Source organism: Salmo trutta, unplaced genomic scaffold (genome assembly GCF_901001165.1).
Source record: "Salmo trutta unplaced genomic scaffold, fSalTru1.1, whole genome shotgun sequence".
In the NCBI taxonomy this organism is placed as follows: domain Eukaryota; kingdom Metazoa; phylum Chordata; class Actinopteri; order Salmoniformes; family Salmonidae; genus Salmo; species Salmo trutta.
The window spans coordinates 7,501-31,801 of record NW_021823342.1 but is presented as its reverse complement, the minus strand read 5'-3'; the positions used below and the strand labels follow the sequence as shown (position 1 = coordinate 31,801).

Genomic DNA, 24,301 nt, shown 5'->3' with positions numbered 1-24,301 from the left:
CCCCTCCCCTCTTACTGCCTCTCCCCTCTTACTGCCTCTCCTCTCTTACTGCCTCTCCCCTCTTACTGCCTCTCCCCTCTTACTGCCTCTCCCCTCTTACTGCCTCTCCCCTCTTACTGCCTCTCCTCTCTTACTGCCTCTCCCCTCTTACGGCCTCTCCCCTCTTACTGCCTCTCCCCTCTTACTGCCTCTCCCCTCTTACTGCCTCTCCCCTCTTACTGCCTCTCCCCTCTTACTACCTCTCCTCTCTTACGGCCTCTCCCCTCTTACTGCCTCTCCCCTCTTACTGCCTCTCCCCTCTTACTACCTCTCCTCTCTTACTGCCTCTCCCCTCTTACTGCCTCTCCCCTCTTACGGCCTCTCCCCTCTTACGGCCTCTCCCCTCTTACTGCCTCTCCCCTCTTACTGCCCCTCCTCTCTCTTTCTTTATCTCTAGACTTTCTATCCCTCTTTTCCTCCATCCTTCGATTCCGTCTCTGCTCCTCTTTCTGTTCACTCCTCAGTCCTCCTCTATATTTCAGTTGGTTAAGGTGACCGGGGATTTTAGACTGCTGAACAGATTATCTGTTGCTACTGACAATACATTTTTAATTCAATAGATAAAAAAAAAAAGAAATGGTTCAAAGCACTTCCTGGAAAGGTACAGTAAAATGAAATGGAAATTAAGTCATTTTCCTCCTCCTTCCTTTCAGGGCTGGCTTTGTCCGGACGAAGCCGCTCAAGATGAACATGGTGAAGAGGATCATGGGTAGGCCGCGGCAGGAGGAGTGTAGCCCGCAAGACAATGCACTTGGCCTCATGCACCTCAGACGCCTCTTCTCAGAGCTCTGCCACCCACCACGTCACATGACCCAGAAGGAGCAGGAGGAAAAACTATACATGATGTTGCCCGTCTTCAACAGGGTGAGTAGGGGTTATGATTGGTTGGTTATGATTGGTTGGTTGGTTTGATTGGTTGATTGGAGGACAAGCTCTACATGATGTTGCCCGTCTTCAACAGGGTGAGTAGGGGTTATGATTGGTTGGTTGGTTTGATTGATTGGTTGATTGATTGGTTGATTGATTGGAGGACAAGCTCTGCATGATGTTGCCCGTCTTCAACATGGTGAGAGTCAAACTCAGTGCTTGGTGGCTTGGCTTGCGTCTCACTCAATAGATCTCTGTGAAGGTTAAGTTCATGTGTTAAACTTTTAGTGAATGTGAATTAGAGAAAACAAAACAGAGATACACATCAAGTCCTACGGAGCAGCAAGAGGAACTGCCCCTCCCTACCTTCAGGCTATGCTCAAACACTACACCCCCAACCCGAGCACTCTGTTCTGCCACCTCTGGTCTCTTGGCCCTCCCTCCCCTATGGGAGGGCTGCTGCCGCTCAGCCCAATCAGAGCTCTTCTCTTTCCTGGCACCCCAATGGTGGAACCAGCTTCCCCTGAAACTAGGACAGCAAAAGTCCCTGGCCATATTTCCCCTGAAACTAGGACAGCAAAAGTCCCTGGCCATATTCCCGAGAACATCTGAAACCCTACCTCTTCAAAGAGTATCTTAAATAATCCCACAGCATCCCCCCCCTCCCCCCCAAAAATAAAAAATGTTGTGAACGAACACCCACTCTTGACTTCTCTCCCCCCCCCGCTAGCGCTGACTTTGCTGATAGCTACTTTATTGAGGGAAAATTTACTGACACTAACCACCTTTTTTAATCCACGGTTTCTATGCGAGTAAAGTCATACCGTATACAAATACATCACAACCCGCTGTAATGGAAACAGGAAGTTTCGGGTACAATTTTTATAAATTCCGTCTAAATCATTTGTGATCTATTTTTTTTCTGTCTGTAAAATTAATGATGTAAGAAATGGCCTATAATTTATGATGAACCTCACAGGATGGTGAAAGTGCACAGTGATTATTAACTTGATTCTCCTTTCCAATAAATGTTGAGGATCAGATTCTGGTGGCGTGATGATCGATGCTTGACCGCCGTTTTGACAAATATTCTCGCTCTTAATAATCTTCATTTATTGTAGACAAACCGACCCGCAGAGCCTACCCCCCCACTGGATCCCCCCCCACTGGATCCCCTATTCCCCCCCACTGGATCCCCTATTCCCCCCACTGGATCGCCTACTCCCCCCCTACTCCCCCCCCCCTCCACTGGATCCCCTACCCCTCCACTGGATCCCCTACCCCCCCACTGGATCCCCTATTCCCCCCACTGGATCCCCTGATTTCCCCCCCCCCCCCCCCCCCCACTGGATCTTCCAGCTGGTGGCTAGAGAGCACGTGCCAAGAACGTACTAGTCACATTTACTATTTAACAGTTTTTTTTTGTGAGAATACTATCAGTTGAGTTGATAATGCATTGAAACGTATTGAATGTTAGATTTTTATTCGGTACATGGAAACTTAAGTGATGCATTACGTCATCACTACGTCATCACTATGTCATCACGCACTGATTTTTATTCTCAACAATTCAGTTTTGTGGAAACACACCACTGTTTGGTATTTTCTTTATGCAGATTTACATTTTACATTTAAGTCATTTAGCAGACGCTCTTATCCAGAGCGACTTACAAATTGGTGCATTCACCTTATGATATCCAGTGGAACAACCACTTTACAATAGTGCATCTAAATCTTTTGGGGGGGGGGGGGGGGGTAGAAGGATTACTTTATCCTATCCCAGGTATTCCTTAAAGAGGTGGGGTTTCAGGTGTCTCCGGAAGGTGGTGATTGACTCCGCTGTCCTGGCGTCGTGAGGGAGCTTGTTCCACCATTGGGGTGCCAGAGCAGCGAACAGTTTTGACTGGGCTGAGCGGGAACTGTGCTTCCTCAGAGGTAGGGAGGTGAGCAGGCCAGAGGTGGATGAACGCAGTGCCCTTGTTTGGGTGTAGGGCCTGATCAGAGCCTGAAGGTACGGAGGTGCCGTTCCCCTCACAGCTCCGTAGGCAAGCACCATGGACTTGTAGCGGATGCGAGCTTCAACTGGAAGCCAGTGGAGAGAGCGGAGGAGCGGGGTGACGTGAGAGAACTTGGGAAGGTTGAACACCAGACGGGCTGCGGCGTTCTGGATGAGTTGTAGGGGTTTAATGGCACATGCAGGGAGCCCAGCCAACAGCGAGTTGCAGTAATCCAGACGGGAGATGACAAGTGCCTGGACTAGGACCTGCGCCGCTTCCTGTGTGAGGCAGGGTCGTACTCTGCGAATGTTGTAGAGCATGAACCTACAGGATCGGGTCACCGACTTGATGTTAGTGGAGAACGACAGGGTGTTGTCCAGGGTCACGCCAAGGTTCTTAGCACTCTGGGAGGAGGAAACAAGGGAGTTGTCAACCGTGATGGTGAGATCATGGAACGGGCAGTCCTTCCCCGGGAGGAAGAGCAGCTCCGTCTTGCCGAGGTTCAGCTTGAGGTGGTGAGCTGTCATCCACACTGATATGTCTGCCAGACATGCAGAGATGCGATTCGCCACCTGGTTATCAGAAGGGGGAAAGGAGAAGATTAATTGTGTGTCGTCTGCATAGCAATGATAGGAGAGACCATGTGAGGATATGACAGAGCCAAGTGACTTGGTGTATAGTGAGAATAGGAGAGGGCCTAGAACAGAGCCCTGGGGGACACCAGTGGATATTTGCATAAATCTGTCGCCAATTGAATGGAACCCTAGCTACTGAACCCCTAGCTACTGAACCCCTAGCTACTGAACCCCTAGCTACTGAACCCCTAGCTACTGAACCCCTAGCTACTGGAAACCTAGCTACTGAACCCCTAGCTACTGGAAACCTAGCTACTGAACCCCTAGCTACTGAACGCCTAGCTACTGAACCCCATAGCTACTGAACCCCATAGCTACTGAACCCCTAGCTACTGAACCCCTAGCTACTGAACCCTAGCTACTGAACCCTAGCTACTGAAACCTAGCTACTGAACCCCTATCCTCTGAACCCCTAGCTACTGAACCCCTAGCTACTGAACCCTAGCTACTGAACCCCTAGCTACTGAACCCCTAGCTACTGAACCCCTAGCTACTGAACCCCATAGCTACTGAACCCCATAGCTACTGAACCCCATAGCTACTGAACCCCATAGCTACTGAACCCTAGCTACTGAACCCTAGCTACTGAAACCTAGCTACTGAACCCCTATCCTCTGAACCCCTAGCTACTGAACCCCTAGCTACTGAACCCCTAGCTACTGAACCCCATAGCTACTGAACCCCTAGCTACTGAACCCTAGCTACTGAACCCCTAGCTACAGAACCCATAGCTACTGAACCCATAGCTACTGAACCCCTAGCTACTGAACCCCTAGCTACTGAACCCTAGCTACTGAACCCTAGCTACTGAACCCCTAGCTACAGAACCCTAGCTACTGAACCCCTAGCTACTGAACCCTAGCTACTGAACCCCTAGCTACTGAAACGCCTAGCTACTGAACCCCTAGCTACTGAACCCATAGCTACTGAACGCCTAGCTACTGAACGCCTAGCTACTGAACGCCTAGCTACTGAACCCCATAGCTACTGAACCCCTAGCTACCTAGCTACTGAACCCCTAGCTACAGAACCCTAGCTACAGAACCCCTAGCTACAGAACCCCTAGCTACAGAACCCCTAGCTACTGAACCCCTAGCTACTGAACGCCTAGCTACTGAACCCCTAGCTACTGAACCCCTAGCTACTGAACCCCTAGCTACTGAACCCCTAGCTACTGAACGCCTAGCTACTGAACGCCTAGCTACTGAACCCCAGCTACTGAACCCCAGCTACTGAACCCCTAGCTACTGAACCCCTAGCTACTGAACCCCTAGCTACTGAACCCCTAGCTACTGAGCCCCTAGTTACTGAACCCCTAGTTACTGAACCCCTAGTTACTGAACCCCTAGCTACTGAACCCCTAGCTACTGAACGCCTAGCTACTGAACCCCTAGCTACTGAACCCCTAGCTACTGGAAACCTAGCTACTGAACCCCCTAGTTACTGAACCCCTAGGTACTGAACCCCCTAGTTACTGAACCCCTAGTTACTGTAAACCTAGCTACTGAACTCCTAGCTACTGAACCCGTAGCTACTGAACCCCTAGCTACTGAACCCCTAGCTACTGAAACCCTAGCTACTGAACCCCTAGCTACTGAACCCCTAGCTACTGAACCCCTAGCTACTGAACACCTTGCTACTGAAACCTAGCTACTGAACCCCTAGCTACTGAACCCCTAGCTATTGGAAACCTAGCTACTGAACCCCAGCTACTGAACCCTAGCTACTGGAAACCTAGATACTGAACCCCTAGCTACTGGAAACCTAGCTACTGAAACCCTAGCTACTGAACTCCTAGCTACTGAACCCTAGCTACTGAACACCTAGCTACTGGAAACCTAGCTACTGAACCCCCTAGCTACTGAACCCATAGCTACTGAACCCCTAGCTACTGAACCCTATCTACTGAACCCCTAGCTACTGAACCCCTAGCTACTGAACCCCTAGCTACTGAACTCCTAGCTACTGAACCCTAGCTACTGAACCCCTAGCTACTGAACCCCTAGCTACTGAACCCCTAGCTACAGAGTCAATGTGGAGGCTATATACAGGGGGTACCGGTACAGAGTCAATGTGGAGGCTATATACAGGGGGTACCGGTACAGAGTCAATGTGGAGACTATATACAGGGGGTTACCGGTACAGAGTCAATGTGGAGGCTATATACAGGGTGTTACGGTACAGAGTAAATGTGGAGGCTATATACAGGGGGTACCGGTACAGAGTCAATGTGGAGACTATATACAGGGGGTACCGGTACAGAGTCAATGTGGAGGCTATATACAGGGGGTACCGGTACAGAGTCAATGTGGAGGCTATATACAGGGGGTACCGGTACAGAGTCAATGTGGAGGTTATATACAGGGGGGGTACCTGTACAGAGTCAATGTGCGGGGGCACCGGTTAGTCGAGGTAGTTGAGGTAATATGTTCATGTAGGTAGAGTTATTAAAGTGACTATGCAGAGATAATAACAGAGTAGCAGCAGCGTAAAAGAGGGGGGACGACAATGCAAATAGTCTGGGTAGCCATTTGATTATCTGTTCCGGAGTCTTATGGCTTGGGGGGTAGAAGCTGTTTAGAAGCCTCTTGGACCTAGACTTGGCGCTCCGGTACCGCTTGCCTTGCGGTAGCAGAGAGAACAGTCTATGACTAGGGTGGCTAGGCCTATCTCTTTGACTGTTAATCTTTTACCTTTTGCAGGTGTTTGGTAACGCTCCCCCCAGCACCATGACGGAGAAGTTCCAGGACCTCCTCCAGTTCACTACCCAGGTGTCCCGGCTCATGGTCACTGAGATCAGACGGAGGGCCTCCAACAAGTCCACAGGTCAGTGGATTTCTTTAACCAGATCGTCCCATTGAGGTCAGAAGAACTCTTTCCCAAGGGAGAGTTCCCACGTGTCTCACTGTTCCCCCTAAAAGCAATTTTGGCTTATTTCATGTGTCCGTTTTAAGTCAAATTCGCTGCAATGTTTTTGCCTGCTACAGTCCATCGCCAGGGCTGTTGCTAAGCTGCCACCCCGTACTAATTAAACATAGTGTGGGTGGTTTAAAGTCTCCTCAATTTAGATCATGTCAGGTTTGTCTGAGCATAGCAGTTCTTAATCACAGCTTCTTATCTAACGCTACAGCTCTTCACAGCTTCTGATCTGACGCTACAGCCCTTCGCAGCTTCTGATCTGACGCTACAGCCCTTCGCAGCTTCTTATCTGACGCTTCAGCCCTTCACAGCTTCTTATCTGACGCTACAGCCCTTCACAGCTTCTGATCTGACGCTACAGCCCTTCACAGCTTCTGATCTGACGCTACAGCTCTTCACAGCTTCTGATCTGACGCTACAGCCCTTCAAAGCTTCTGTTCTAACGCTACAGCCCTTCACAGCTTCTGTTCTAACGCTACAGCCCTTTCACAGCTTCTGATCTGACGCTACAGCCCTTCACAGCTTCTGATCTGACGCTACAGCCCTTCACAGCTTCTGATCTGACGCTACAGCCCTTCACAGCTTCTGATCTAACGCTACAGCCCTTCACAGCTTCTGATTTGATGCTACAGCCCTTCACAGCTTCTGATCTGACGCTACAGCCCTTCACAGCTTCTGTTCTAACGCTACAGCCCTTTCACAGCTTCTGATCTAACGTTACAGCCTTTCACAGCTTCTGATCTGACGCTACAGCCCTTCACAGCTTCTGATCTGACGCTACAGCCCTTCACAGCTTCTGATCTGACGCTACAGCCCTTCACAGCTTCTGTTCTGACGCTACAGCCCTTCACAGCTTCTGATTTGATGCTACAGCCCTTCACAGCTTCTGATCTGACGCTACAGCCCTTCACAGCTTCTGATCTGACGCTACAGCCCTTCACAGCTTCTTACCTGACGCTACAGCCCTTCACAGCTTCTGATTTGATGCTACAGCCCTTCACAGCTTCTGATCTGACGCTACAGCCCTTCACAGCTTCTTACCTGACGCTACAGCCCTTCACAGCTTCTGATCTGACGCTACAACCCTTCACAGCTTCTGATCTGACGCTACAGCCCTTCACAGCTTCTGATCTGACGCTACAGCCCTTCACAGCTTCTGATCTGACGCTACAGCTCGTCAGTATACGTGGAGCTGTTTTGCTATTCGGCTAGCTCAAATAGGTGTCCGAGCAACATTACCAACTTACTTAATTAATTACCTTGATTCTCACTGCTCAGTGTTGGAGCTCGTATGCTGGATGGATGGATGAAGTGGCCCCTGGTGATGATTTATACACATGCCTGGTGGTCTGGTTTGAGATGCTTTATACACATGTTTTGGGTGAAATGTGGAGCTAACTGACAGAGAAGGAGTGTGGGATGGAGTGAGGGGAAAAGAGGACTGGCTTATGATCAGAGGGATGGATGGAGTAAAGCTGTCACTCAGCTTGACCATCCTTTGATATACTACATGACCAAAAGTATGTGGACACCTGTTCGTAGGAACATCTCATTCCAAAATCAATGGGTATTAATATGGAGTTGCCCCCCCCCCCCCTTTGCTGCTATAACAGCCTCCACTCTTCTGGGAAGGCTTTCCACTAGATGTTGGAACATTGCTGCTATAACAGCCCCCACTCTTCTGGGAAGGCTTTCCACTAGATGTTGGAACATTGCTGATATAACAGCCTCCACTCTTCTGGGAAGGCTTTCCACTAGATGTTGGAACATTGTTGCAGGGATTTGCCTCCATTCAGCCACAAGAGCATTAGTGAGGTCGGGCACTGATGTTGGGCAATAAGGCTCCACACTCCGACCTTTTCACCGCAAGACTTCCCCACATGGCTTTGTTACTGATCACGGACCACAATTCATCACCTTGGAATTCATTATACTGGTCTGTCTGCTGTAATGCCACCCGCTAGAGATGGAACGATTCAGGCCCAGCTCGTGATCAGCAGCAGATTTTAATTGAGGATGGCAAGTATGAATGTGTTTAATACAACGAATGTCTAACACATCTAACACGAATCGCATTGATTCGTTCCCTCGAAAAAAAATAAATAAAATGAATCACACCGGATTCGTTTGAAACTAAAACATATCGTTCCTGTATCGGAAACCGTGTGTCTAGGTACGAATCGAATCGCGTCGAAAGAGAAAGATGCACATTTGTAGTCACCACCGATTTTTATTACAATGTTATTATCTTCCAGAAATATAGGCTTGTTCAAGGGCATGTTGATTAGGGTCAAATGCAATGAATTCCCCTGTATGAAGACAGAATGGGAAGCTGTTCGTTCATGATTCCCCTGAATGGGAAGCTGTTCGTTCATGATTCCCCTGTATGAAGACAGGATGGGAAGCTGTTCGTTCATGATTCCCCTGAATGAAGACAGGATGGGAAGCTGTTCGTTCATAATTCCCCTGAATGGGAAGCTGTTCGATCATGATTCCCCTGTATGAAGACAGGATGGGAAGCTGTTCGTTCATGATGCCCCTGAATGGGAAGCTGTTCGTTCATGATTCCCCTGTATGAAAACAGGATGGGAAGCTGTTCGTTCATGATTCCCCTGAATGGGAAGCTGTTCGTTCATGATTCCCCTGAATGGGAAGCTGTTCGTTCATGATTCCCCTGTATGAAGACAGGATGGGAAGCTGTTCGTTCATGATTCCCCTGAATGGGAAGCTGTTCGTTCATGTGTGTGTTATCAGTCTGTCATCAGTTCTCTCTCCAGGTCAGTGTGTGTTATCAGTCTGTCATCAGTTCTCTCTCCAGGTCAGTGTGTGTTATCAGACTGTCATCAGTTCTCTCTCTCGAGGTCAGTGTGTGTTATCAGTCTGTCATCAGTTCTCTCTCTCCAGGTCAGTGTGTGTTATCAGTCTGTCATCAGTTCTCTCTCCAGGTCAGAGTGTGTTATCAGTCTGTCATTATTCAAAGCTTTGACGGAGGTTTGCCTTCCTTTGACTACCGACCAACGGCACAGCAGCTCTAAAGGAAACCGCTAGATACACACACACACACACACACACACACACACACACACACACACACACACACACACACACACACACACACACACACACACACACACACACACACACTGTAACGTTCGTTGTTGGAATGAGACCAAGGCTCAGCGTGGGTTGGGTTCATCATACTTTAATATAAACGGTGAACCAGCAAAAACCAAAAACAAGAAGCAACACAACGAACAAACAGTTTCGCAGGCTACTCACAGCAATGCAAAAACAACTTCCCACACCAGACAGGTGGAAAAAGGGCTACCTAAGTATGGCTCCCAATCAGCGACAACGAAGTACAGCTGTCCCTGATTGAGAGCCATACCAGGCCAAAACACAGAAATGCAAAACATAGATAGGGAACATAGAATGAACGTAGAAATAGAAAATATAGAACACACGTCAAAACCCCGAAACACACAAAACAAACACCCACTGCCACGCCCTGACCAAACTACTATAACAAATAACCCCTTATACTGGTCAGGATGTGAAACACACACACACACACACACACACACACACACACACACACACACACACACACCCCGCTGAATGTAAGGAATTCTCGTTCTCTCTCTGCCACCTGCTCTAAGACTTCTGGAATTACATTATGCTATGAACAACCTGTGTGTGTGTGTGTGTGTGTGTGTGTGTGTGTGTGTGTGTGTGTGTGTGTGTGTGTGTGTGTGTGTGTGTGTGTGTGTGTTCTCTCCACAGAGGCGGCCAGTAGAGCCATAGTCTAGTTTCTATTGTAATATAACACATAGTGTATTATAATACTGATTCTATGCTGTGTGTGTGTCTGTTCTCTCCACAGTAGAGCCATAGTCTAGTTTCTATTGTAATATAACACATAGTGTATTATAATACTGATTCTATGCTGTGTGTGTGTCTGTTCTCTCCACAGTAGAGCCATAGTCTAGTATCTATTGTAATATAACACAGTGTATTATAATACTGATTCTATGCTGTGTGTGTGTCTGTTCTCTCCACAGTAGAGCCATAGTCTAGTATCTATTGTAATATAACACATAGTCTATTATAATACTGATTCTATGCTGTGTGTGTGTCTGTTCTCTCCACAGAAGCAGCCAGTAGAGCCATAGTCCAGTTCCTGGAGGTGAACCAGAGTGAAGAGGCGTCACGTGGCTGGATGCTACTGACCACCATCAACCTGCTAGCATCCTCCGGACAGGTGGGTGGTACCGGACAGCTGTGTGTGTGTGTTACTGAACTGAGCGTGTTTTTGTGTGTATCTCCTAGGCTTGGGCGGTATACCGGGGTATTTGGAAATACCGACAGTATGATTTTCAATACGGGGGGGTTCAGGGCTCCAGCTATGCATTTGGTTTGCTAACTTGTTAGCTAGGTTGCTAGCTTGCGATATCAAGTTTCTTGGTTACAGCAGAGACCATCCATCCCTTCCTGGATCAAGATCGCTGCTGTCTAAATTGTTTTGTGCGTTAAAAAAAAAGAAGTTTATAATTACATTTGGAAAGAAATTGCGCCCCTTGTGTGCACTGGGATGTTTGGACACACACACACACACACACACACACACACACACACACACACGTTGGTATACAGGTGAAATACACCTGGGAGCCAGAAATCTTTCTGATTGAGAGTGGGTCAAATACTTATTTCCCTCATTTAAAATGCAAATCAATTTATAACATTTTTGACATGCGTTTTTCTGGATTTTTTTGTTATTTTGTCTCTCACTGTGCAAATAAACCTACCATTAAAATTATAGACTGATAATTTCTTTGTCAGTGGGCAAACGTACAAAATCAGCAGGGGATCAAATTACTTTTTCCCCTCACTGTAACCTGGTTATTGTGAGTGTAGCGATGGATGTTGATGTTATAGTATCTGAGGATTTGAGGGAGCATGTCGGTTAAAAACAGTGTAGGCCCCAGCACTGACCCCTGTGGGACTAACCCCTGTGGGACTGACCCCTGTGGGACTAACCCCTGTGGGGCTGACCCCTGTGGGGCTGACCCCTGTGGGGCTGACCCCTGTGGGACTGACCTCTGTGGGACTGACCCCTGTGGGACTGACCCCTGTGGGACTGACCCCTGTGGGGCTGACCCCTGTGGGACTGACCCCTGTGGGATTGACCCCTGTGGGACTGACCCCTGTGGGACTGACCCCTGTGGGACTGCAGTGTCCTCCGATCTGGACTTTCCAATAGTGATGTATTGCCTCTTATTGGAGAGGCAGGAAGAGAACCTGTTCCAGACACAGTAACCCAGCTAGCACGTTGGGTTCCTTGGAGGTTGTGGGAACGTATGTTTTTGGTTTTACATTGATTGTGGGAACGAATCCATACGTTTCCTGACCGATAAAACAAACAAACAAACAAAAATAGCCTTGTGCTTTAAACAATGTACTTTTGTCGATTTGACGGCATATAAATCTTAATACATTTGAAACAAGGTCTATTTGTGGCTACAACCGGACTAGATTGTGAACGACTCTTGGCGTAATGCTTGTCTGCCGTGAGGGCGGTAAAGTAGCCTGACGACTCTTCCTCTGCTCTGTCGTTCGCTACATACTTTCCGTTGCGGGGAGAAAAACATCCATGGCTTAGCGTTTGGCCGGAGGAAGTAGTCTCGGTATCCAGGCAAGGTGATAAAGCACAGTCATTTGCAAACTGCAGACCGGAAACGATTTGTTCTCGAGTTTGAGTTTGTATGTTTTGGTTCTACAAAGCTGTGTCCATCATAACATTCAATAATCAATTAATAGCAGTCATTCTTGCACCATGCGATCAATTATTAGTCACGTTCAGAGAACGTTCTTAGAATGTTTTCTTGTGTTTTTTTATTTTTATGGAACGTTTTCTAAACGCCTTCGGAACCCTTTGAGAACACGACTTTAAATATAACCAGGAGGAAACCTGTAGGAAACGTTACGCTGAAGTACTGAAATTCCCACAGATGAACATTTTGTTTCTTAATGTTCTTTGAACTATTTGGAGAAGGTTTCTAGAACATTACTAACATTGAAATGAAATGTTATAACTTTTCTGGAAAGTTCTGTTAAAGCAGAGATCACCAACCTTTTCTGAGTCAAAATGCAAGCAGAGCTCTACCGCTCAGATGTTTTTTTAAACATGACATAAAAAACATTGGCCTATGCAACATTTAACCAATTAAAAACAGTTCTACGGCCTCCCGAGTGGCGCAGTGGTCTAAGCCACTGCATCTCAGTGCTAGCTGTGCCGCTAGAGATCCTGGTTCGAGTTCAGGCTCTGTCGCAGCCGGCCGCGACCGGGAGACTCATCGGGCGGCGCACAATTGGCCCAGCGTCGTCCGGGCTAGACGAGGGTTTGGCCGGCAGGGGTGTTCTTGTCCCATCGTGCTCTAGCGACTCTATCCCAGAGGTCGAGTAAATGACATAACTAAGCTGCTCCTGAATGTTCTACACCAGGACATGGACATTATCCTAGTCCATGTGGGTTTTAATGACATTACTAAGCTGCTCAGTGAATGTACTACACCAGGACATTGAAATCGATTCTATCGTAGTCCAGTTGGGTTCTAATGACATAATGAAGGGCAGCTCTGAACAGTTGAAACTGGATTTTAAAGAGCTGATTGACTCTCTGCTAGACAGTAATAAAAGACCCATCATATCTGGCCCTGTGCCCTTCTCTGAATCGTGGCACTGAACGCATTAGCCTGATTCTTTCTCTTCACAACTGGCTTCGTGATTATTGCAGCTCAATGGGTGTAACTTTTGTTGACTTTCGATACCTTTTGAAAACAGGTTTCATAAGGAGGACAGGATCCACCCAAATCATATGGGATCCTGGATCCTTCCACAGCATTATGAGGCTGCGTTGAGACAATTACTTATCAATAACCCAAGTCCAGCTCATTTAATCCCTACCATTGTGTCGCTGAGTCGTCATAATGCTTCAGTAAATGTACATTATCCCAGGGGCGTTGGCAGACATTGTAAGTAACCTAATTTATGTCCCTCTAACTGCCCTGAATACTTCTGCTGATCCTACAGCTATTGCATGCAGTAATCATGTGCCTATGAACCAGTTTTATGATGTTAGCACTGAGGCTGTGTGCCCTAGTAGCATAAATAACTTGAGCATATGTACTTCTGCTAAGCTTCCCAGTAAAGCAATGAAAACAAGCAAGCATCCCAGAAAGGTGCTCAAAATAGCCCACGTTAACCTATGTAGCTTAAGAAACAAGTTGAATGAAATTAATAACTTGCTAGTAACAGATGACATTCATATTCTGACTCTCTGAAACTCACTTAGATAATACATTTGATGATATAGTGGTAGCAATACAAGGTTATAACATTTACAGAAAATACAGAAATGCCAGTGGTGGAGGTGTTGCTGTTTACATTCAGAAACACATTCCTGTAAAGATTAGAGAGGATCTCATGTTAAATACTGTTGAGGTAATATGGCTACAGGTTCATCTGCCTTACCTAAAGCCCATTCTGGTGGGAAGCTGCTATAGACCACCAAGTGTTAACAGTCAGTATCCGGATAACGTGTGAAATGCTTGATAATGTACAGTATGTGATATCAACAGAAAGGTATATTTTCTGGGTGATTTAAATATTGACTGGCTTTCATCAAGCTGCCCACTAAAGAAAAAGCTTTAAACTGTAACCAGTGCCTGCAACCTGGTTCAGGTTATCAGTCAATCTAGCAGGGTATTTACAAACAGCACAGGGATGAAATCATCACCATGTATTGATCACATCTTTTCTAATGCTGAAGAAATGTGCTTTAAAGCAGTATCCAAAGCCATAGGATGTAGTGATCACAATATAGAAGCCATATCTAGGAAAACCAAAGTTCCAAAGGCTGGGCCTAATATAGTGTATAAGACGTCATACAGCAAGTTTTGTAGTGATTCCTATGTTGTTGATGTAAATAATATTTGTTGGTCTGTGGTGTGTAATGAGGAGCAACCAGACGTTGCACTTGTCACATTTATGAAATTGTTTATCCCAGTTACTAATAAGCACCCATTAAGAAAATGACTGTAAAAACTTAAATCCCTTTGGATTGATGAGGAATTGAACAATTGTATGGTTGAGAGGGATGAGGCAAAAGGAATGGCAAGTAAGTCTGGCTACACAACCGATTTGCAAACGTACTGCAAATTGAGAAATCATGTGACTAAACTGAATTAAATAAAAAGAGAAGAAACTACGCTATGAAACAAAGATAAATGACATAAAGAATGATCGTAAAAAGCTTTAAAGCTTAAATTACAATTAAAATTTGGTAACAAAAAGCTAACTCGGCGCCATCATTCATTGAATCAGATGGCTCGTTCGTTACAAAACAAACTGATATTGCCAACTACTTTAATGATTCTTTAATTGGCAAGACTCAAATCATTAGTCACTTTAATAATGTTTACACATCTTACATTACTCATCTCATATGTATACACTGTATTCTATACTATCTACTGCATCTTGCCTATGGCGCTCGGCCATCACTCATCCATATATTTATATGTGCATATTCTTATTCCATCCCTTTAGATTTGTGTGTATTAGGTAGTTGTTGGGGAAAATGTTAGATTACTTGTTAGATATTACTGCACTGTCGGAAACTAGAAGCACAAGCATTTCGCTACAATCGCATTAACATCTGCTAACCAATAAAATGTGATTTGATTTTGATTTGATTAGCAAACTTAGCCATGACATGCCAGCAACAAACACTGACACTACACATCCAAGTATATCTGACCAAATTATGAAAGACAAGAATTGTAATTTTGAATTCCGTAAAGTGAGTGTGGAAGAGGTGGAAAACATTATTGTTGTCTATCAACAATGACAAGCCACCGGGGTCTGGCAATCTAGATGGAAAATTACTGAGGATAATAGTGGATGATATTGCCACATCTTCAATTTAAGCCTTCTAGAAAGTGTTTGTCCTCAGGCCTGGAGGGAATCTAAAGTCATCCCGCTACCTAAGAATAGTAAAGCCCCCTTTACTGGCTCAATTATCCGACCAATCAGTCTGTTACCAACCGTTAGTAAAGTTTTGCAAAAAAATAAGTTGTTTGACCAGATAACAATGTGATTTTACAGTAAACAAATTGACAACAGACTTTCAGCACGCTTATAGAGAATGACATTCAACAAGCACAGCACTTACACAAATGACTGATGATTGGCAGAGAGAAATCGATGAGAAAAAAATTGTGGGGGCCGTTTTCTAAGACTTCAGTGCGGCTTTTGACATTATTGATCATAGTCTGCTGCTGGAAAAACGTGTGTGTTATGGCTTTACACCCCCTGCTATATTGTGGATAAAGAGTTACCTGTCTAACAGAACACAGGGGTGTTGTTTAATGGAAGCCTCTCCAACATAATCCAGTTAGAATCAGGAATTCCCCAGGGCAGCTGTCTAGGCCCCCTTACTTTTTTCAATCTTTACTAACGACATCCCACTGGCTTTAAGTAAAGTCAGTGTGTTGATGTATGCGGATGACTCAACACTATACACATCAGTGACTGAAATGACTGCAACACTCAACAAAGAGCTGCAGTTAGTTTCAGAATGGGTGGCAAGGAAGAAAATATTTCTAAAACTAAAAGCATCGTATTTGGAACAAATCATTCACTAAACCCTAAACCTCAACTAAATATTGTAATAAATAATGTGGAAATTGAGCAAGTTGAGGTGACTAAACTGCTTGGAGTAACCCTGGATTGTAAACTGTCATGGTCAAAATATATTGATACAACAGTAGCTAAGATGGGGAGAAGTATGTCTATAATAAAGCGATACTCTGCCTTAACAACACTATCAACAAGGCAGGTCCTACAGGCCCTAGTTTTGTCACACCTGGACTACTGTTCAGTCGTGTGGTCAGGTGCCACAAAGAGGGACTGAGGAAAATTGCAATTGGCTCAGAACAGAGCAGCACAGATGGTCCTTGGATGTACACAGAGAGCTAATATTAATAATATGCATGTCAATCTCTCCTGGCTCAAAGCGGAGGAGAGATTGACTTCATCACTACTTGTATTTATGAGAGGTATTGACATGTTGAATGCACCGAGCTGTCTGTCTAAACTACTGGCACACAGCTCAGACACCCATGGATACCCCACAAGACATGCCACCAGAGGTCTCTTCACAGTCCCCAAGTCCAGAACAGACTATGGGAGGCGCACAGTACTACATAGAGCCATGACTACATGGAACTCTATTCCACATCAAGTAACTGATGCAGCAGTAGAATCAGATTTAAAAAACATTTTTAAAAATACACCTTATGGAACAATGAGGACTGTGAAGCAACACAAACATATGCACTATACACACACGTACACATGGATTTTGTGTTGTAGATATGTGGTAGTGGAGTATGGGCAGTAGCTAACTGGAATCCATAATAACTACAAATACAAATGTTTTAGTATGATAATACACATGGCCCAATGTCGCAAGGATCTGTGCAAAATTCCTGGCAAATAAAAATGCCCCATTTCTTCCATGACCTCACCAGACATGCCAATACCCATTATGCATGTTTGGGATGCTCTGGATCAGAAGACAGCGTGTTCCAATATCCAGCACAGCCATTGAGTGGGACAACATTCCACAGGCCACAATCAACAGCCTGATCAACTCTATGTGAAGGAGATGTGTTGAACTGCATGAAGCAACAGAGACTGACTAGTTTTCTGATCCAAACCCTTTACTTTAAAAGAAACTTGTTGTATGTTGCGTTTATACTTTTGTTTTAGTGTAATTTCTAAATGTTCTGAGAACAACAACAATGGCAGGGCAATTCAATCTTAGCCAATATGTTAATGTATTGGGCCCACAAACCTCAATACTACAGAAATGTTGTTGTTGTTTAATGTGTATATACAAAAAGACAATGTATAACAACTGTGTGTGTGTGTGTGTGTGTGTATGTATGCATGTATGTATGTATGTATGTATGTATGTATGTATGTATGTATGTATGTATGTATGTATGTATGTATGTATGTATGTATGTATGTATGTATGTATGTATGTATGTATGTATGTATGTATGTATGTATGTATGTATGTATGTATGTATGTATGTATGTATGTATGTATGTATGTATGTATGTATGTATGTATGTATGTATATACACTGCTCAAAAAAAATAAAGGGAACACTTAAACATCACAATGTAACTCCAAGTCAATCACACTTCTGTGAAATCAAACTGTCCTCTTAGGAAGCAACACTGATTGACAATAAGTGTCACATGCTGTTGTGCTAATGGAATAGACAACAGGTGGAAATTATAGGCAATTAGCAAGACACCCCCAATAAAGGAGTGGTTCTGCAGGTGGGGACCACAGACCACTTCTCAGTTTTTAAGCATCCTGGCTGATGTTTTGGTCACTTTTGAATGCTGGCGGTGCTTTCACTCTAGTCGTAGCATGAGACGGAGTCTACAACCCACACAAGTGGCTCACTACTCAGGTAGTTCAGTTCATCCAGGATGGCACATCAATGCGAGCTGTGGCAAGAAGGTTTGCTGTGTCTGTCAGCGTAGTGTCCAGAGCATGGAGGCGCTACCAGGAGACAGGCCAGTACATCAGGAGACGTGGAGGAGGCCGTAGGAGGGCAACAACCCAGCAGCAGGACCGCTACCTCCGCCTTTGTGCAAGGAGGAGCAGGAGAAGCACTGCCAGAGCCCTGCAAAATGACCTCCAGCAGGCCACAAATGTGCATGTGTCTGCTCAAACGGTCAGAAACAGACTCCATGAGGGTGGTATGAGGGCCTGACGTCCACAGGTGGGGGTTGTGCTTACAGCCCAACACCGTGCAGGACGTTTGGCATTTGCCAGAGAACACCAAGATTGGCAAATTCTCCACTGGCGCCCTGTGCTCTTCACAGATGAAAGCAGGTTCACACTGAGCACGTGACAGAGGTGACAGAGTCTGGAGACGCTGTGGAGAACGTTCTGCTGCCTGCAACATCCTCCAGCATGACCGGTTTGTCGGTGGGTCAGTCATGGTGTGGGGTGGCATTTCTTTGGGGGCCCGCACAGCCCTCCATGTGCTCGCCAGAGGTAGCCTGACTGCCATTAGGTACCGAGATGAGATCCTCAGACCCCTTGTGAGACCATATGCTGGTGCGGTTGGCCCTGGGTTCCTCCTAATGCAAGACAATGCTAGACCTCATGTGGCTGGAGTGTGTCAGCAGTTCCTGCAAGAGGAAGGCATTGATGCTATGGACTGGCCCGCCCGTTCCCCAGACCTGAATCCAATTGAGCACATCTGGGACATCATGTCTCGCTCCATCCACCAACGCCACGCCACATTGCACCACAGACTGTCCAGGAGTTGGCGGATGCTTTAGTCCAGGTCTGGGAGGAGATCCCTCAGGAGACCATCTGCCACCTCATCAGGAGCATGCCCAGGTGTTGTAGGGAGGTCATACAGGCACGTGGAGGCCACACACACTACTGAGCCTAATTTTGACTTGTTTTAAGGACATTAAATCAAAGTTGGATCAGCCTGTAGTGTGGTTTTCCACTTTAATTTTGAGTGTGACTCCAAATCCAGACCTCCATGGGTCCCTTTATTTTTTTGAGCAGTGTGTATATATATATATATATATATATATATATACACATTTGAAGTCGGAAGTTTACATACACCTTAGCCAAATACATTTAAACTCAGTTTTTTCACAATTCCTGACATTTAATCCTAGTATAAATTCCCTGTCTTTGGTCAGCTAGGTTCACCACTTCATTAAGAATGTGAAATGTCAGAATAATAGTAGAGAGAATGATTTATTTCAGCTTTTATTTCTTTTATCACATTCCCAGTGGGTCAGAAGTTTACATGCACTCAATTAGTATTTGGTAGCATTGCCTTTAAATTGTTTAACTTGGGGTCAAACGTTTCGGGTAGCCTTCCACAAGCTTCCCACAATAAATTGGGTGAATTTTGGCCCATTCCTCCTGACAGAGCTGGTGTAACTGAGTCGGGTTTGTAGGCCTCCTTGCTCACACACGCTTTTTCAGTTCTGCCCACAATTTTCTATGGGATTGAGGTCAAGGCTTTGTGATAGCCACTCCAATACCTTTACTTTGTTGTCCTTAAGCCATTTTGCCACAACTTTGGAAGTATACTTGGGGTCATTGTCCATTTGGAAGACTCATTTGCAACCAAGCTTTTTCTTCTTGACTGATGTCTTGAGATGTTGCTTCAATATATCCACATAATTTTCCCTGCTCATGATGCCATCAATTTTGTGAAGTGCACCAGTCCCTCCTGCGTCAAAGCACCCCCACAACATGATGCTGCCACCCCCGTGCTTCATGGTTGGGATGGTGTTCTTCGGCTAGCAAGTCTCCCCATTTTTCCCTCGAACATAACGACGGTCATCATGGCCAAACAGTTCTATTTTTGTTTCATCAGATCAGAGGACATTTCTCCAAAAAGTATGATCTTTGTCCCCATGTGCAGTTGCAAACGTAGTCTGGCTTTTTTATGGCAGTTTTGGAGCAGTAGCTTCTTTCTTGCTGAGCTGCTTTTCAGGTTATGTCGATATAGGACTCGTTTACTGTGGATATAGATACTTTTGTACCTGTTTCCTCCAGCATCTTCACAAGGTCCTTTGCTGTTGTTCTGTTATTGATTTGCACTATTCGCACCAAAGTATGTTCATCTCTAGGAGACAGAACACTTCTTCCTGAGCGGTATGACGGCTGCGTGGTCCCATGGTGTTTATACCTGCATACTATTGTTTGTACAGATGAACGTGGTACCGTCTGGCGTTTGGAAATTGCTCCCAAGGATGAACCAGACTTGTGGAGGTCTACAATTTCTTTTCTGAGGTCTTGGCTGTTTTCTTTTGATTTTCCCATGATGTCAAGCGAAGAGGCACTGAGTTTGAAGCCAAGCCTTGAAATACATCCACAACTACACCTCCAATTGACTCAAATTATGTCAATTAGCCTATCAGAAGCTTCTTAAGCCATGACATCATTTTCTGCAATTTTCCAAGCTGTTTAAAAGGCACAGTCAACTTAGTGTATGTAAACTTCTGACCCACTGGAATTGTGATACAGTGAATTATAAGTGAAATAATCTGGTTGTGAACAATTGTTGGAAAAGTTACTTGTGTCATGCACAAAGTAGATGTCCTAACCGACTTGCCAAAACTATAGTTTGTTCACAAGAAATTTATGGAGTGGTTGAAAAACGAGTTTTAATGACTCCAACTTAAGAATGTTCCAAAGCCAAGCAACTATCCTGCACCGTTCCCAGAACGTTGTCAATATTACAAATGCGGTGATTTGTCAAGCAGCATCTGGCTGGGGAACCATAGGGGAACCATAGGGAGGAAGGTCGTCACTTAAGAACTGCGTCCCGAATAGCACCCTATTCTCTATGTAGTGCACTACTTTTGTACCAGGGCCCTATGGCACCCTATTCCCTATGTATTGCACTACTTTTGACCAGGGTCCATAGGGAATAGGGTGCCTTTTGTGACGCTGTCATGCACTTGTTTTTATCTCCCTCAATCATCACAGACATTCTTTAAACTGGAAGGACATTGTTTAAAAACTTCATTTCAATTGGTACGAGAGTCTTCAGAGAGGTGGGAGGGGCATCTCTTGCTTCACTGAAGATCTGAAATGCTGAAAACCTTCTTTTGTCGGATTGGTTGGAGACTCGGAGCCTCAGTTTTCTTTTTTAGAGGCCCTTCTCCTTCTCTCCTCCTCAGTTTGTCTCTCTCTCCTCTCTCTTTTTCTAGCTGTCTCTCAATTCAATTCACAGGGCTTTATTGGCATGGGAAACATATGTTTACATTGCCAATGCAAGTGAAATAGACAAACAAAAGTGAAATGAACAATATCAAATTAACAGTAAACATTACACTCACAAGAGTTCCAAAAGAATAAAGACATTTCAAATGTCATATTATTTATATATATATATATATATATATATATATATATATAATATACAGTGTTGTAACGATGTGCAAATAGTAAAAGTACAAAAGGGAAAATAAATAAACATAAACATGGGTTGTATTTACAATGGTGTTTGTTCTTCACTTGTTGCCCTTTTCTTGTTGCAACAGGTCACAAATCTTGCTACTGTGATGTATTTCACCCAGTAGATATGGGAGTTTTTTTCCAAAATGTTTTTTTTTTAAATGCGGAATTCTTAGTGGATCTGTGTAATCTGAGGGAAATATGGGTTTCTAATATGGTCATACATTTGGCTGGTAGTTTTTTTGTTAGTTATTTCCAATGTGTCAATGAATTATCTTTTTTGTTTTCTCATGATTTGGTTGGGTCTAATTGTGTTGCTGTCCTGGGGCTCTGTGGGGTGTGTTTGTGTTTGTGAACAGAGCCCCAGGACCAGCTTGCTTAGGGGACTCTTCTCCAGGTTCATCTCTCTGTAGGTGATGGCTTTGTTATGGAAGGTTTGGGAATCACTTCCTTTTAGGTGGTTGTAGAATTTAACGGCTATTTTCTGGATTTTGATTATTAGCGCGTATCGGGCTAATTCTGCTCTGCGTGCATTATTTGGTATTTTATGTTGTACACAGAGGATATTTTTTACTGAATTCTGCATGCAGAGTCTCAATTTGGTGTTTGTCACATTTTGTGAATTCTTGGTTGGTGAGCGGACCCCAGACCTCACCAACCATGAAGGGAAATGGGTTCTATAACTGATTAAAGTATTTTTAGCCAGATCCTAATTGGTGTGTCAGATTTTATGTTCCTTTTGATGGCGTAGAAGGCCCTTCTTGCCTTGTCTCTCAGATCGTTCACAGCTTTGTGGAAGTTACCTGTGGCGCTGATGTTTAGGCCAAGATATGTATCGTTTTTTGTGTGCTCTAGGGCAACGGTGTCTAGATGGAATTTGTATTTGTGGTCCTGGCGACTGGACCTTCTTTGGAACACCATTATTTTTGTCTGAGATTTACTGTCAGGGCCCAGGTCTGACAGAAGATCTAGGTTCTGCTGTAGGCCCTCCTTGGTTGGGGACAGAAGCACCAGATCGTCAGCAAACAGTAGACAGATTCTAATAGGTTGAGCCCAGGTGCTGCCGACTGTTCTAGTTCCCCTCACCAATTAGTTGATATATATGTTGAAGAGGGTGGGGCTCAAGCTGCATCCCTGTCTCAACCCACGGCTCTGTGGAAAGGAATGTGGTTTTTTTGGGCCAATTTTAACCACACACTTGTTGTTTGTGTACACGGATTCTCTCTCTCTCTCTCACTCTCTACAGTTTAATTAATCAGCTGTGTGACGTGCTACAGGACGTCTTCTTATGTAATGTCACACAGCAGGGAAATTAAATAGTAGCCTGTAGCACGTCCACACAGCAGGGAAATTAAACAGTTGCCTGTAGCTTGTCCACACAGCAGGGAAATTAAACAGTAGCCTGTAGCACGTCCACACAGCAGGGAAATTAAATAGTAGCCTGTAGCACGTCCACACAGCAGGTAAATTAAACAGTAACCTGTAGCACGTCCACACAGCAGGGAAATTAAATAGTAGCTTGTAGCACGTCCACACAGCAGGGAAATGAAATAGTAGCCTGTAGCACGTCCACACAGCAGGGAAATTAAATAGTAGCCTGTAGCATGTCCACACAGCAGGGAATTTAAACAGTAGCCTGTAGCACGTCCACACAGCAGGGAAATTAAACAGTAGCCTGTAGCACGTCCACACAGCAGGGAAATTAAACAGTAGCCTGTAGTACGTCCACACAGCAGGGAAATTAAACAGTAGCCTGTAGCACGTCCACATAGCAGGGAAATTAAATAGTAGCCTGTAGCACGTCCACATAGCAGGGAAATTAAATAGTAGCCTGTAGTACGTCCACATAGCAGGGAAATTAAATAGTAGCCTGTAGCACATCCACACAGCAGGGAAATTAAATAGTAGCCTGTAGCACGTCCACACAGCAGGTAAATTAAACAGTAACCTGTAGCACGTCCACACAGCAGGGAAATGAAATAGTAGCCTGTAGCACGTCCACACAGCAGGGAAATGAAATAGTAGCCTGTAGCACGTCCACACAGCAGGGAAATTAAATAGTAGCCTGTAGCACGTCCACACAGCAGGGAAATTAAACAGTAGCCTGTAGCACGTCCACACAGCAGGGAAATTAAACAGTAGCCTGTAGCACGTCCACACAGCAGGGAAATGAAACAGTAGCCTGTAGCACGTCCACACAGCAGGGAAATTAAATAGTAGCCTGTAGCACGTCCACACAGCAGGGAAATTAAATAGTAGCCTGTAGCACGTCCACACAGCAGGGAAATTAAATAGTAGCCTGTAGCAAGTCCACACAGCAGGGAAATTAAACAGTAGCCTGTAGCACGTCCACACAGCAGGGAAATTAAATAGTAGCCTGTAGCACGTCCACACAGCAGGGAAATTAAACAGTAGCCTGTAGCACGTCCACACAGCAGGGAAATTAAACAGTAGCCTGTAGCACGTCCACACAGCAGGGAAATTAAACAGTAGCCTGTAGCACGTCCACACAGCAGGGAAATTAAATAGTAGCCTGTAGCACGTCCACATAGCAGGGAAATTAAATAGTAGCCTGTAGCACGTCACACAGCAGGGAAATTAAATAGTAGCCTGTAGTACGTCCACACAGCAAGTAACCTCTTTTCAATTGTGGCCTTCACCCAACTTTTGACCCTTCTGCCCTGTACAAAAAAAACTAGACTTGTCTTGACTAAAATATATAGTTTGGTCCCTTTCATGGAATG

At 45.1% G+C, this 24,301-nt stretch overlaps 1 protein-coding gene across 2 annotated transcripts in view; it reads left to right on the top strand.

Annotated features, from left to right (window-relative positions):
* Positions 1–692: 692 nt before the first annotated feature.
* The window catches only part of LOC115190179 (WD repeat and FYVE domain-containing protein 3), a 30,658-nt gene continuing 7,049 nt past the window's right edge, over positions 693–24,301 (top strand). The window contains exons 1-3 of one of the 2 annotated variants that reach the window (XM_029748665.1): positions 693–903; positions 6,241–6,364; positions 10,609–10,718. In XM_029748665.1, coding sequence (XP_029604525.1) covers positions 724–903; positions 6,241–6,364; positions 10,609–10,718 — 414 coding nt within the window. In that variant the 5' untranslated portion in view covers positions 693–723. Of the gene's footprint in view, positions 904–957; positions 1,002–6,240; positions 6,365–10,608; positions 10,719–24,301 lie in introns of those variants that run through there. The other variant, XM_029748666.1, reaches the window with a different exon arrangement.